The sequence below is a fragment of the Haemaphysalis longicornis genome, unplaced genomic scaffold (genome assembly GCF_048455015.1).
Source record: "Haemaphysalis longicornis isolate Haplotype H1 unplaced genomic scaffold, Haemaphysalis longicornis Haplotype H1 scaffold_4, whole genome shotgun sequence".
In the NCBI taxonomy this organism is placed as follows: domain Eukaryota; kingdom Metazoa; phylum Arthropoda; class Arachnida; order Ixodida; family Ixodidae; genus Haemaphysalis; species Haemaphysalis longicornis.
In genome coordinates this window covers 57,267,657-57,282,275 of record NW_027526361.1, presented here as the reverse complement: position 1 = coordinate 57,282,275, position 14,619 = coordinate 57,267,657, and the positions used below count along the sequence as shown (strand labels likewise).

Below are 14,619 nucleotides of genomic sequence, written 5' to 3'. Positions count from 1 at the left end.
GACGCGGGTTCGATTCCCGGCAGCGGCGGCCGCTTTTTTGATGGAGGCGAAAAGCAAAAACGCCCGTGTGTACGAGATTTCGGCGCACGTTAAAGATCCCCAGGTGGTCAAAATTAATCCGTAGCCCCCCACTACACGCGCGCCTCATCGCCTGCGTTGCGTCGGCGCGTTAAACCCTACAATCAAGGAGTGTTATGTGAGCTACCGGAAGATTCAATACGATAATTAAAATTCCTGGGTAATAACACGCGACAGCAAGTTACCAATGTATCGTTATCGGGATACAGTATCGCTTTTAGTAAGGTCCTTGCACCGTAAGGATTTGATAAGGTATAGAGCGAACATGATCAATGACTGCCAAATTAATAACTTCCACTTCCAGAAACATTGGAGCCCCTTATTACACTACGCAAAGACGGTATAATACTAGAAACCACGCTTCACAAAAGCGTCAATTATAGAAGCCGCTGTATGCACTGAATAAACACCGCAGAGAGCGGCAAAAGTTAAGTGAGTCTGGGTACCGGTCATGGTCCCAAGAATCACAGATACTTCAATAGGTGAACCTAATACACAACCTTCACTTTGGCCTGGAAACCTCCCGGAGCAATGAAGGATGCGTCTCTTACTGCAAAGGAGTAGTATGAGCGTGTTAAATACAACCTCATTTGCCCATTACCACCTCCGCATGTCTTTTTTATTATTATTTTTCACCCGTGAGGTAATTGAGCGGAACGCTCCGTTCCCCTAGCACGAAGGCAGCCGCGCCTGTTCCGGTGCAATAGGCAACTTAGATTAGAACGTGAGAGACAAATTTACCACCCCACTGCGCGGACCCAGTACCCTCCAAGCAACCATTTATTCTGGTTCTGCGGCCAGCGGCCGCGAATTGCTCGCGCCCGAGCATCGATGTACAGGGCTTCCCTGTTTACCCACGAGACGACCATTCCTGCGCTAATGGTGTTGCGTAATCGAAGATTGTGGCCGGCTGACCCGCTGCCCCGCTGTTACGGAAAACACGTCTCAAGGCGTGCTCTCCGGCGACCGGCTGGGCGCCAATAAACACGGCGCAAACTTTCCCTTTCGGCCGCCTGACCCAGAGGTGTGTTCAAAGGAGTCGGACGCCGCCGCCGAACGTTCCCAAAGGGTGCAATTAGCCGAGTGCGACTCGCACGCACGTAGATTGCGCCATTCATCACGCCGACCGGAGAAAAAATGGCGATGCTTCGGAGATAGAGAAAGGAAAGAGAAGCAGTTCTTCTTCTCTCCTTGTTTATTCACCCCGAAGACTCCAATGTGTTCTTAATAAAGAAGTTTATTCTCTCGCTGCTTCGGCGATACCGGAATATTGGTTGCGCTGACTGGGTGTTGCCCGGAGGAATCCTCTTTTCATTCGAGACGATTGACGCTCGCGAAAACGTAAGCGTATTGCAGGCGGTGTGATTTCGCGCTTACTGGATACCTAAGTGGATGGGGCGCTTCTGCGCGCTCTCTCAGGGCATATTATTTAGTTTAGATTTCGTGGAACCAAGAGACTGGGTGCGAAACATTACTTTTACTGTTGAAGACGCGATCGCAATTATTAATATGCATAATTATCATCATCATCATCATAATCATAATCATAATCAGAGCAGCAGCAGCCTGTCTACGCCCACTGCAGGGCAAAAGCTCCTCACATAGATCTCCAATTATCCCGGTCCTGTGCTAACTGCGACCAATTTATCCCCGCAGACTTCTTGATCTTATCTGCCCACCTAACTTTCGGCCGCCCCCTGCCGCGCTTGCCTTCTCTGGGGATCCACTCTGTTGCCCTTAATGACCAACGGTTATCTTGCCTTCGCATTACATGCCTTGCCCACGTCCATTGCTTCTTCTTAATTTCTACTAATATGTCCTTAACACTCGTTTGTTCCCTGACCCACTCCTTTCTTAAGGATTAGGATGATGTTCGTGTTCTTCCAAGATTCCGGTACACTTGCGGTCATTAGGCATTGCGTATACAGGTTTTACAGTTTTTCTAGTACGATTTGGCCGCCATCCTTCAAGAGGTCTGCTGTTATCTGATCCTCACCAGGTGCTTTGCCCCCTATCATTTCTTTCAAAGCCTTCCTTACTTCTGTCCTTACTGGTGGGATGTCTACCTCCTCTGAACTACTTCCTCGTTCGCTATTATCGTGGATGTCACGGCTACTGTACAGATCTCTATAGAACTTTTCGGCTAACTCCCATGCATAATACAAGCGACGCCAAATGTCTGTACATGAGCGTGCACTGGAAGGCAATAAAAAGAAATCTGCACCTGAGCGCACAAATTTTCAAGATTCTGGTCCGTGTACACATGGTAGCATGGGCGTCGGCAGGATTTTGTCTTGAGGGGGGCAAACCCATTGTACTGAGGGGGAAGAGCGAGAGGGCAGGAGTAAGGGGTAATTTGTGTGGCACGGGGGGGGCAACATAGTAGTGACGCGGTTCTGGACGTACTGGCGATACATGCGACCATGCTTTACTGTGAGAGGCGAGCCAAAACAGAACGTCCCGATATTAGTGCGCTCACGTTTAGATTTTTGTGCACGCATTTCATTTGATGCTTAATGACGCCGCACTTATACAAACGAAACAAAATCTCACGAAGTCGTTGTCAACGCGAACCGTGTTGCCAGCAACCGTACCCGTCTCAAGCTATAGATACTCCTCCGAAACAGGTTTGCATTGTCCGAATAGGTTGATTTGACAAGAAACCAGCCTAATTTGTGAGGCTGATGATACGCATGACCCCTGTGTTTTTGTCATGGTACAAGGACGACTGGCGCCTTGCTTGCGAAAATTGTCGTCATAACTGCCACAACTTGCTTATTTTATGGCGCAAGCACTGCAAGGGTCGGCCGCAACAAACCTGTGCGAGTACTCGTAAGCTTTCGCAAGAGCGAACGAACGCAAGAGGACGAACGGTGGTACAGTGGAGAATAAGAGTCCGCAAGTCGTCAGCACGCGCCGCGCCTTCGCAGTGGGGAAGCGCAGTGGAGTTGTGGTGCGTGGTCCCCAGTGCGGGTGTTTGTGCGTATGCGTGTGCGCGGCCTCCGTGATCAGCAACGGCGTGATAGAAGGACTAAATGATGTTCCTATGGGTTAAATGGCGATACATATACGCAGAAAGAAGGCAGTCTGATGCACATACGTTCAAGCGCAAAAGCAAGATCCATTTGGGCCCGCTTAGTGACGGAAATTATTCGTGCTTGTGCGAATAAACCTGCATCAGATCGTCCCATTTTTTTTTTCTTTTTTTGCGAAATTCCTCGCCGTAATTTCTCTACTCCCGGCGCTGTAATTTGTAATAACAACTAATAGACGAACATGCTACCATTATTAGTATTTCAAAAAGCAAAATTATGAAAGAACAATTGTTGCAGGTATTACAAAAGACGTACAAAAGCTGCAGTGATCTATCTTATGCGTGCTGTATTTTCTTGCGACGTATCAGATATGTGCTCTTTGCGTTCGTTTTATTTAATTCCATATTTCTTTCCTGCAGGCGTTCCTGGCAGCATGCACCACTGCCCAGGAAGACACCGCCGTCTCCGCGAAAATTGGTGAGTCAGTAGTCTCTAAGCGACTTGAAAGGTTCCTATTACAGGAGCGCATGAACGGAAAACCCATGAGGACTTATCACGCTAATTTTGCGGCATATACTGACAAATCAAGGTGAGTTAAGCGAGCTTTGACGGCTCCAGAAGGTGACAGAATTACGAGACAATTTTAAAAGATACCTATAAACGAATTACCGCGCATCGGCAGTCCAACATGACTGGCTGCACTGCACTGACCCTGAAAAACCTGGTATGCTTTTTGCCTCCAACGCATTTCCTAGATAACGTCATGTGCTTTCTAATGCTGTCGGATCTTCCTACGGAAGCGCGAATGCAGCATGGTTTGGTTCAACCCAATGCGTTTTAGCTCGGGGGAAAGCTTCCGAACGGCGTCAGCATACTCGCATAGCAAAAAAGGTTTTCACTGTTCTTAAATTCTCGTGTTGCAAAATTCCACTGCAGTAAATTGACGCCTCGTAAGGGGAAAACGTGTCCCGTACTGAGACTTCAATCTGCAGGCTTTCTGATCGCGTAGGTGTTGCTTGAGCTCAGTCGAGAAGTCATGCCCAGAGATGCTTGGCACTAGTAAAACAAAGGGAGGTGAAAAAAGCAGAGAGAGAGAGAGAGAGAGAGAGAGAGAGAGAGAGAGAGAGAGAGAGAGAGAGAGAGAGAGAGAGAGCTATATATTAATTTATTTATTTATTTTTCTGTCAACCTTTAATGAGGTTAGACACGATGATTGCGGATGCACAGAATAAGCAGCTGGTTGGTATTGCATGTGCAACAAAAACAAGTGAGAGCTCGCCTATTTTAATCTCATACACTGGGCTAATATATTACTTTTGTATGCAGTCGTCGGACCCCTTGCTCAACTTAGGCGTGGGAAAACGCAACTGTTGCATCTACGCTTGTGTGACAGTAGCGTAACAAGACGCGTAATATTCCAGTGAAAGCCCGGTCGAACTGACATGTGAAATCGTTTCAAAGAAAGGAATTTACGCCCTGAACCAAAACCTTGAAGTCCCCGACTCCATGGGTTAGATATTTTAAGTCCGAACAGCGTGTATATGCCGTCTTCCATTGTCGTGTTCGCGCTTGAGCGATGACTGGTTGCAGTGTGTCCACGCATCACGGACACCCAGCAATAATTCTTGACTCAAAAGCTAACCATTAAGCCGGCGTGATCGTTTACCGCAAGCCCACAGCTGATAGCCACAAAGTGAAGAGCACACTTAGGAACGTTACCCGCAGAATTAATTAATAATCGAGAAACTATGATTATTGAAACATGGCGATAGCGCGAGACACTCCAATGCCGCTATCAGAGTGTCCACAGTCTTTATAACACTGACAGTATGGCGATAGCGCTGGCACTCGAATGCTGCTAGGGATTTTTTCAGACCGTCGCCATAACGATGGCAGAAAACACCTTTTTCTACGTCATCTTCTACCGGCGGCACGCACCACTGCGACGCGTGTGTTGACGGCCCCGCAGACAGCTCGTCTGCCGCGGAGGAGAGAGTTCTTCCGTTCCGACTTCCGCGAACGCAGGCGTTGCACCCCCTTCCCGTCTCGTGCGTCGTCCCCTTTCCAGCAGGAGGAATGCATCGATGCGCGACCACGCAAGAATCCTCGTTCCGTGCGAGCTCACGCATGCGTGTCGGATAGCTGAACCAACGCTTCGTAGATACGAAGAAAGCTTCAGCCACCTCCTTCGCGAGCTTTCTCGTGGCGTGATTGGCAATTTTCACCTCTCTCTGTTGGCACGTCTCTTTGTAATATTGGCCATGAAGACGAGCGGAGCAACTCGAGGCGCTTATTTGACGGTAATGACGCAAAGTTGTGGGCCTTCCTCTCGCCTAAAGGGTGTTTGTTGAACCCGCCTCCGGGGCGCAAAAGCGTGCGCCACCCTCTTCCATCCTCCCTTCCGTCTCCACACTCTTACCTTGTATATGTTTTTCACCAAAGCCTGTAAAAAAATGAGGGGGGAGGGAAGGGGATTAGTATGGCCACCCGTATATGGAGCCCTTGAATTCCAGAGCCCCAGATTGCGTAAGGCGCTTAGGGCCGCTTACGAACCCGCCACGGCCCGTTGTTTCTCGGGTCAGGAAGCCACCAAGGCAGCAGGAAGCGAGGGTAACGGTCATTCGTCTGCCGCTCCAATAAGTTGCTCACACCTGCCGCCTGGGCGTCTTTTTACTGGCGTCGAAGCAGCAAAAGATGAATAAGCTGGCTCCGCCCTGGTGCACCCTGTTAAAGCGAAATCTTTTTGAATGGTACCGGTGGTGTCCTGTCAAAAAACCAATGCATTTTCCCATAGACCGGTTGGTCGACCGAAAAGGTCTGATAAGATCTCTGGACACACGGCGCATGCGCGAAACCGGGCTTCCATTGCGTCAAAACGGTTTCTTGAAAATTGGGAAAAAGGAACGCTTCTAGATAAGAGAATATACACGCATCGATCATGAAGCAGGAGTGCAGTAGTATACCGTTATCTCATAAACGACGTGTCGGTATACATTTAGATTGTTCGTAGATGCGTTTTCTTAGTGCGCGAGGAATCGTCGCATGGGTTCGATCTTCCTTTGCGATTTTGAATCTTTGAAGGTTTGACGATCGATTGGACGCACTTTCAGCGAAGGTTGGACGCACTTTTAGCTCACACGCTTCTCTCAACTTTCATTAGGAAGTTATGGTAAATTTTTTTGCCACAGGATACGCACTCCCAATGCATATACTATAGTGTGCACCTAGTAGAGGTCACATATCTTTGCTGTGTGAAAGAACTGCATCAGCCCAAGGAAGACTGTGTTTTCCCACTTTGTGGACTGTCCCATAGACCCAAATGAACTGAATGTAGATAAAGCGAAATGTTAAAGGCGGACGCGACATGTTATGCCGGTGCTTGTGCGTGCCAGGGCTGTATGCGATGTTCGCATCTCACGGCCTGTCATCAAGGCATTCGCGAGTTTAGGTTCCATGTGCAAAAAAAAAGAAAAAGAAAGAGATCCCGCCGAGAGTCGTTCAAGCCATGCGAAGCGTATAATCTGTTAATCACGAAGAATATCCGTCGGGAGTGATTGTTAATGTCTATATTTTAAATAAAGCGAGTCCGTATGGTCCTCACTCACTGGCTCTTGTGCTCAGGGCAATTTTCTGAAGCTACAGTATTTTTTGCATGCAGTTCGTAATGCGGCGCGACGTCGACAACCATATGTTTGGCAATGAAATCCGTCAGCTTGATTTGCGGTTGGGGATGGGGGGGGGATGGGGGGGTGGGGGATGGATGACAAGAGAGCTACTTGGGGCACACAAAGTTGTGCCTCGTGTCCTCTCCGACTGAAAAATTTGAACCGTTACTTAAACACTCCTCGACCTCGCTGAAGTTGTTGGTGCGACGAAAATGCAACGCTGTTAGCACTTCGTCAGTGCTGCCGTACACTCTAAGAAGTCCCAGTAGTGCGGCTTCACCACAATCCTTCAAACTGACCAAATAGAAGTGACCAAGTGTGCGGATTCGGCCAATGTGGAAGCAAAACATGATTTGACTTAAAAATTTCAGTGCCCTTCTACTCTGTGAAGAAGGATGACTAGCAAAGCTGAGGTGCCGAGCCTGAATGTGAGCGACAATATGCTTTGACTGGGTCGAAGTCGTAAGGGGAGCACGAAGCAAAACACGCTGGTTTGTAATTTGCCGTTGAGCATACTGAATGGTTAATTACCTGAATGGAACTTTGACGAACTAGAGTTTTATTCCAGTGGACAAACATGGGGCTTTCTGTTTCCCTCCCGTAGAAGCTCACCTATTGACAGCGGACGAGAATTCCACAATATTTACAGCTTCACTCTGAACTATGTAATTTCGGAAGGTAAATAAATCTTGGCGTAACGTTAGTGTCGTCTCAGTGGCTAGTTGTCATATAATTTGTTTCGGGATAGTTTCAATAATGCAAGAGTTGGAGCCGCTTTCTGTAATGATACTCCCCCGAAGATGGACGTGCTGCACTGTGCGACCCTTAGTGTGGGAAAGCCATCTTATAAAAATCAATCTTACAACGATTTTTAAAGTCGGCTTCTTCTTTAAACACAAAAGCATTGCTAGAAAGGTGTTTGTAGAAGAAATATAAGCCGTCATATATGAACATATAAAAGCCCAAGCCCCTTTTTTATTTTTATTTATTTCTTTTTAGTTTTTCCATACGCTGAAGGTGTGGCGCAGCTTTACGATGCCTGGGATTTCAGTGAGCGCCGCAACGTGGCGCTACGCTCACGTGCGATTTTTTATTCTGTTGCCGGAGACGCTCTTCTGGATCTTAGCCATAGACAGCTTTGCTGTACAAATGCATGTGGCAACACGCAAGGCGTACAAGGCGTTTTACACTGCGCAATGTTCCTGCGCAGATGCCCTTTTTCACTCAAATTGAATGCTCGACCACGATATTCGCCGAATTTACCCAGTAGGCCACTTCAATTTGTCCTTTCGGAGCTTCATGGTGAAGACGCACCACGGGGACTTCCTAGGGTGTAGGGGAATGTTCAATTCGCAAGCTTTATGAAAGAGTACACGTGAGCTACCGCCTTTCCCCCGCGAGATCATGATCAAGCACGAGGACTACGGTCGTTTAGAGTCGACCGACCGGTCGTGTGTACTCAGGCTCGCACCTTTTCTTGCACTGCAGAGCTGCGGTAGCTCGTGTAATTCCTTTCATAAAACGTCCGAATGCACTTCCGTAAGCGATGTTTGCTCTTCGGCACAACTGTGCCACACTGACACCTTCGCGAAAAAAACTAGACGGAGGACCATGCGTTTCGTCTTCGCGTGAGTTAGCGCGACTAATCGTGACCGACCCGTTACGCGGAGACGGCTGGCGCTTGTGTGTACAAAGCGGTGTTCTTAGGCGCACGTGCACACACGAGCGGCGTCGTGAGTGCCTGCTCCATCGCCGCCGCCGGGAAGAACGGGTCAGCTGCTGCGATGGCCGACGATTGTGTGTGTGTCTAGGGCGAGGGAGGCCGGCGCTTCCAAGGTCGGCCATCGCGAAGGGCCGCGAAATTGCGCTCCCTTCTTCCACGCCAGCCGGACAAAGGCGAAGCCGACCCAGAGAGGAATAACAAGAACGTTACACAGAGCTGAGGCGAAGAAGCCGCGCATAGACTCCCGCCCTGTCTTCCCTTCGGGTCAGGAATGCCCCCGTACGAGCGCTTCTCCCATTAACTCGTCGGGTGTGCGGAGAAGAACGCCCGGATGGGTGCTCCCGCAATCGCCCCCCGCGTTCAATGAAAGGCAGCTCCATGCTGGACGACTCTGACATTGCCCGCTCGTCCTGCCTCTTGGCAACCGATTACCAGCACTGCTTGCGCATCTTACTCTACCAGATGAACACAGACTGTGGAGCGGCGTTGGTGGTTTAGGCCGTCGCTTAACCGCCGACTGTTATCAGGGAGGAGCGAAGGGGGAGACCGGAAGTACCGATCACCGCAGTTCGGATTGGTCTGCGAGTGGCGGACCTGGAGCGCCGATTCTGCGTGACTGCGCCCGCCCCCCTTTTTTGGTCTATCTCCACAGGCTTCTCTTCTTCGCGCGTCCAGACGCCGCGGAAATCCGTCTCGACCTTTGACCACCAGCCCTTGAAGGTACTTGGTTGTCGCTGGCTCCGCCCGGCCGAAAGCGTTCATGCCGAGTGTGTTCCGTGATGGGATGGTTAGGACTGTGTACAGTAACCTCTCGTTCTATACTCGGTTACAACTCAAGAACGGCACCACCTCATGTAGTGTATCACTCCGCCAAAGCGCCGGACCCGCTGCGTCAGTGCGCGCGCGTTTTGAAAGGGGTTTGCTATGAATGCGTGATATCGTCTGCCTTGTCTCACGCAGTTTGTTTGTCGTCACTGGAGTCATTTATAAGCATATTAAGTCCAAAAAATCACGGGAACGGCTCACGCCATGTGCAAAATATTCCCAGTAACGCCCTACTTTCGCCGCGCGGAGAAACATCCGGCTACGGTGATAAGGCACAGCGGCAACTTGCGGTGCCGTTCTTAAGTTGTCACCGAGTATAGTGACTGCGTGCCGCGAGTCATCGTTCTAACAAAATGGCTTTATTCGACATTGTCCGCGCCCCAAACGAAGTACGCGTGTTTTGCACCTTACTGTTGAAACTCCATCGAAAGGGCACTCCGCCTCTAGATCAGGGCGACCTGGGAAAGGCCGACAGACAGGTAATGATGCACATGCGAAAAGGATTACCGATGCGGCAGGTGCCGCTATTGATTTTTTTATGCCATGTTCACCGCTGCTTATTTTTTTATTTGTTGCAGGGTGAGGGATTTTTCTTGGCACTTGCTGAAGTTGCGATGACCTACACAACGCACAAAACCTGAAGTCGACATCGACCTGGCGACCCTTTCAGTCTTACACGGAAAACAGCAGTCCGCAGTGTATTTTCCCCTTCTCGTTTCCTTTCCAATCAATAAACAGCAACAAAAACCGCAGCCTTTTTCGAGACCGGGAGGCGGTGATGATATTCTGGTCTTTCATCTTGGCTTATTAGAGCGAAAGCCTTAGGTGTACAGTCCCATGAGTCATCAAACGCGAGAAGTGACCGTAGTCGTAATCGTCGTAGTCGCTGGCGGCGTCAACACGAATGGTTCCGAAATGGCCTCCGCTATGAGGAGAACTTGGCTCGTGTGGGATTTGAAACCGGGTCGTCAGAGCATGCTACCAGGTGCGCTAACCACAGCGCTCACCCAGCACCGTGGTAGAAGGGAACTAGCTTGACGCATGCGCCATGACAGGTGCACGTGGGTGGCGGCACTGGCGTAGAACAGAAGCACGCGGAGGAGAGCGCGTACCGTGGGGGAAGCTGCAGCGTGAAAGTGCGGTCAATCTGCTTGTCGGGGTGATTCGGAAGCGAGTTGCCGCCAAAACAACCCCGGCTAATCGTGTCATTTTGAGAGAAGAGAAAAAGCTTGCAGTAAAGTTGTGCCATTTTTATGCAAAAGATATTGCAGAAACCGCCACGCTAGTTGTCTACGATATGTGTGAAGACCCGGGACGTCATTCACAAAAAGAGGCCAGATTTTGCTATGATGCCAACTCACGTCAGAGGTGAACCACAGTCTATCACACCCACTGCACGACACTTCGAACTCGTCAATTGCAATGTAGGCCTCGGCTATACGTGGTCGCTCAGGCACATAACGACGAACTGTACGCGTTCTTTCAAGTCACACTCCAGACGCGGCGTTTGGGTGCTTAGCAGTTCTCCATCGGCTTCCCGCTTATGTTGCAGGCGCCGTCGGTCCTCATAGCAGTGTACGCTATAGCGTACACTGCTTCATAGACTGAGTGCGAATGTGCAGGAGTGCCTACTGCCGCTCCTCCGGGCAGGTGCGGAGCGGGTATATCTCCTTGTGCTGCAGCAAAACCATTCTGGGGCGAGCACTGAGTGCGCATGCATTCTGCCCCCTTCGAAGATTTTGCGAATGTGAAAAAATCACACATCTTCACGTTGTGAACGATGCCGAGGGTGCGAAGCACTGCGACGCAAGTTGTGTATTGCCTGTGTTATGAGCGTCATCGCCGGTGCGTGCTGATGCGCTCGGAGTTTTAAATGATTTTGAGGTGCGGTAAATGTACTGCAAATGACAAGCGCCACACGAAAGACAATTCGCGTCCCAGTACTTCGCACCCTCGGCATCGTTCACGGTGTGGAGATGTGTGATTCTTTTTTTTTTTTTTTTTGCGTTTGTACACTTTTAGGTGGCTTGACTCACATATTATTCGATTATAATGCTGTGTGCACGGACGCCAACGGACATTGCGAGGTCGCTGTACACTTCAGTACCTATTTTATATTTCCATTACTGTGTGGCCGCGTAGTCTATATAGTGGTAGCGTATTGGATTCCTTGAATGTTGTTGCGGGAGTCAGTGGTTCGAATCTTGCCGGTGCTGGTTTCCTTTTTTTTTTTTTTTCTGCTACTCCCTTTGAGCCGTTCGTCCATAATGCTGTGTGCTCGGACGCCAACGTACGGACATTGCAAGGTCCTAAGGTGCTTCGCACCTATAACTTCCTACTGCCTCTCCTCCGGGCACGCGCGGCGCGTTTTAGCGGCTTCGTTTGTGACGCGTCTAGACAGCGATTGAGGTAACAAAGAATGCTTCGCAATAAATAAAAAAAAATGCCCCAGAGCGAAGAATGCTAACAATGTCGTGGGCAGCTACCACAACAACAAGAAAATCACTGCGGAAGATGCACGCACTGCGGAGGCCGGGAAGTCTCCGTCGTCACGCTCCACGGCGGGAAGATGGCGTCCCCACGATAGGCCCCTGTCCGCGCTGCGAATGCCACCCAACTATCAGGCCGCAATGATATTTTCGCCGCCGATCGGCACTCGGTTACACGAACTCGGGGAACGGGGCGCGCATCTGCCCAGAATACTAAGGACAAAGGGGGCCTGGGAACCTGGCCACGGCGGGTCACGCATGCGCGCTGGACGCGTGGGGTCCAAGCGGTGGAAATGTATTGCATTACACGGGTTCGTTGTGTACGAAGCCCTTGCGAGTTCACGCTTTGCTGCCTTCGTCCCAGAACACAAGGCTACGGCTGATTGATTGCAGCTTCAAATTGCCTGTTATGCGTGGCATAAATTGCGGGAATAAATAAACACACATTGCGTGGCATAACAAAGAAGTGCAGAGGAACAAAGCTGAAGCTGTGACAGCACATATAAATGTAGTAACGCAGTATCAATAGGATATATGCAACGTATGTTATGCATTAATCGAGTGCTTAAACACATTTAAATGTTCTTTACGTGCTACGATCATTTACCTCTCATTTATACGCATCGAGAACACACTATTCGTCTTATTCACTTAAAATTTAACCTATGCACTGCAGTGCCGATAGAGATAAAAGTGTGTCAGTGAAGAGGACACCTTTCTGGATGTTACCGTAGTGGTTATATTGCAAAAGAGCACGTACAGTCGTACTCGGTATGACTTGGACGCCTATTAGTATTCATAAGTTTATAAAATCTTCATTGGATTCCAGTAGCGCATTAAGTGCATAACGTACTAATGCATCGTCTTGTATACCAAGTCTTTTTGGAAAGACTAATTGTTTCGACGATGCTATGGCCTCCATTCTTATGAGCGTTGTATGTCATACATATTAAGCGCGACTGTTGCACCGACAGCGTCATGAAACCATGCCTACGGTGGCCTGGTGAATTTCGACAGAGGCTGTTCAAGCAGCGTAGCACACAGAAAGCCATATGGTCTACTCTGCGCTTACAACTTATTACGGCAGAGCGATAATATGAAAGCTTGCACGCACAACAAATGTTAATGTTAACTGAGTTCGTTCGGGCACAGACCAAGTGGGGCACAACCGAAAGCTTACTCCGTAGTCCCAAACCAGTGCGCTGCAAAGAAATTTTGTAGAAGCTCTGGACATCATTGAAACACATTGTCGGGCAAGTTCGTGCATACTCGTTGGTTCAGCCGCGCTGTAATTTTAGAAGAAGTTCCGGAGAGCAATCCGAACGTTACCTGCCCTCAGAAAGGCTTAGTGTCAACGCCTGCGCCAACTGCAATAAATACTTGGCTGTTTTTCAGCAGCAGTTAGGTGACGTAAAGCTCCTGTGGTTAGCTGGCTTCAGTAAAGATAGTACGAGCAAGGTGGTGGAAAACGAATTTCGTGAAAGAATGAATGAGCCATTCGGATAGTTGTGCGAAACGTCAGGCGCTTGTCGGCAACAAAGAGAGCATTATATTAGATCGCAGCTTTCTATGTCGCACTTGCGCCGTAGATCGTAACACCGAAACGCGCTGCAGGAAAGCCAACTTTACACAATAAGTTTCCACAAAGGACGCACGATGATGATGATAATGATGATTGTGGTATTATAATGGTGGTGATGATGATATGTCATGAAGCGCCTAAAAAAGAAAACGCTATCCGCGGTCGGAATCGAACGTGGAACCCTCGCGTTATGAAGATGGCGTCTATCCGATTGCGGTATTTTTTTTTTCTTTATTAAATGGGAAAGTACGCTCAAATGCTACAGTACGAGGCTTACATAGTCAAACAAACAAAAGAATACACTGAAGTTAGGGAAAGCACAAATAGATCAATATTCAGGCAAGCACACGCAAGCGTTCTGGCGAAGCGATCGGATGTCGTCCCGCATTTTCCCAACCAAAACCCGCAGCTTTTCTCGAAATTCGAGGCCGCACCTGAAACCTCGCAAAATTATTGTGTAATGGCAAGAGCAATCTCCACGCATGCCTTGTCAGTTCAAAATAAAGCGACGTCATTGGCATATGCTAAGATTTTCACTTCGAAGGACGATAGAGTAAACCCTCTAACACTAATGTCCTGTATTACGTGCTTACATAATGGTTCCAGATATAAGCAAAACAGGTGTGGTGGTAAAGGGCACGACGAACCGATGAAAGAAGGTGAATTGGTTGCGTTAGTCAATTGTTGACTATCACTCTTGTCAAGCCATTGGCATAACAAATTTGAATACCTTCGGCAAGCCAAGATCCTGCATTCACATGTTGTAGAGCACGAAACAAGAATTGGGTCGACGGACACGATCGAATGCCTTTGGCAAATTTAGTTGTACTAAGACTATTCCGACACGGTGGAAGCAGTTTGGATTTTGGACAACTCATACTCTAAAATACTTGAACTTCCATATAAATCGAATTCAAACAAATCAATCACAAACGCCCACTTACTTAATTTCGCGCAGAGAAAGCTTAGTGTTTCAACCACCTTCTCGTTAGATGAAAGGGGCTTTGAATTTTTTACTGCGCTTGCGTCCAGTTCAAATGACAACCTCTCGAGTTGAGCGCGTTTCAGAATGCGGCAGTCATATACTAAAAACGAAAAAGAACTAGCGGGGAAGAAAACCGTACGTCTTAAATCTATAGCGCCACTTTCTCGAAGGCGTTTCTATCTTTATTTATTAATACTAATGCTTAAAGCGCCGCTTCGATCCGGATTCACTAAAGCT

The 14,619-nt window shown here is 48.8% G+C and overlaps 1 protein-coding gene across 2 annotated transcripts in view; it reads left to right on the top strand.

The window, feature by feature from the left end:
• Pio (zona pellucida domain-containing protein piopio) overlaps positions 1-14,619 on the top strand; it is a 108,993-nt gene that overhangs the window by 56,470 nt on the left and 37,904 nt on the right. For both annotated transcript variants that reach the window (XM_077706829.1, XM_077706828.1), the window contains exon 3: positions 3,533-3,590. In XM_077706829.1, coding sequence (XP_077562955.1) covers positions 3,533-3,590 — 58 coding nt within the window. The remainder of the gene's footprint in view (positions 1-3,532; positions 3,591-14,619) is intronic.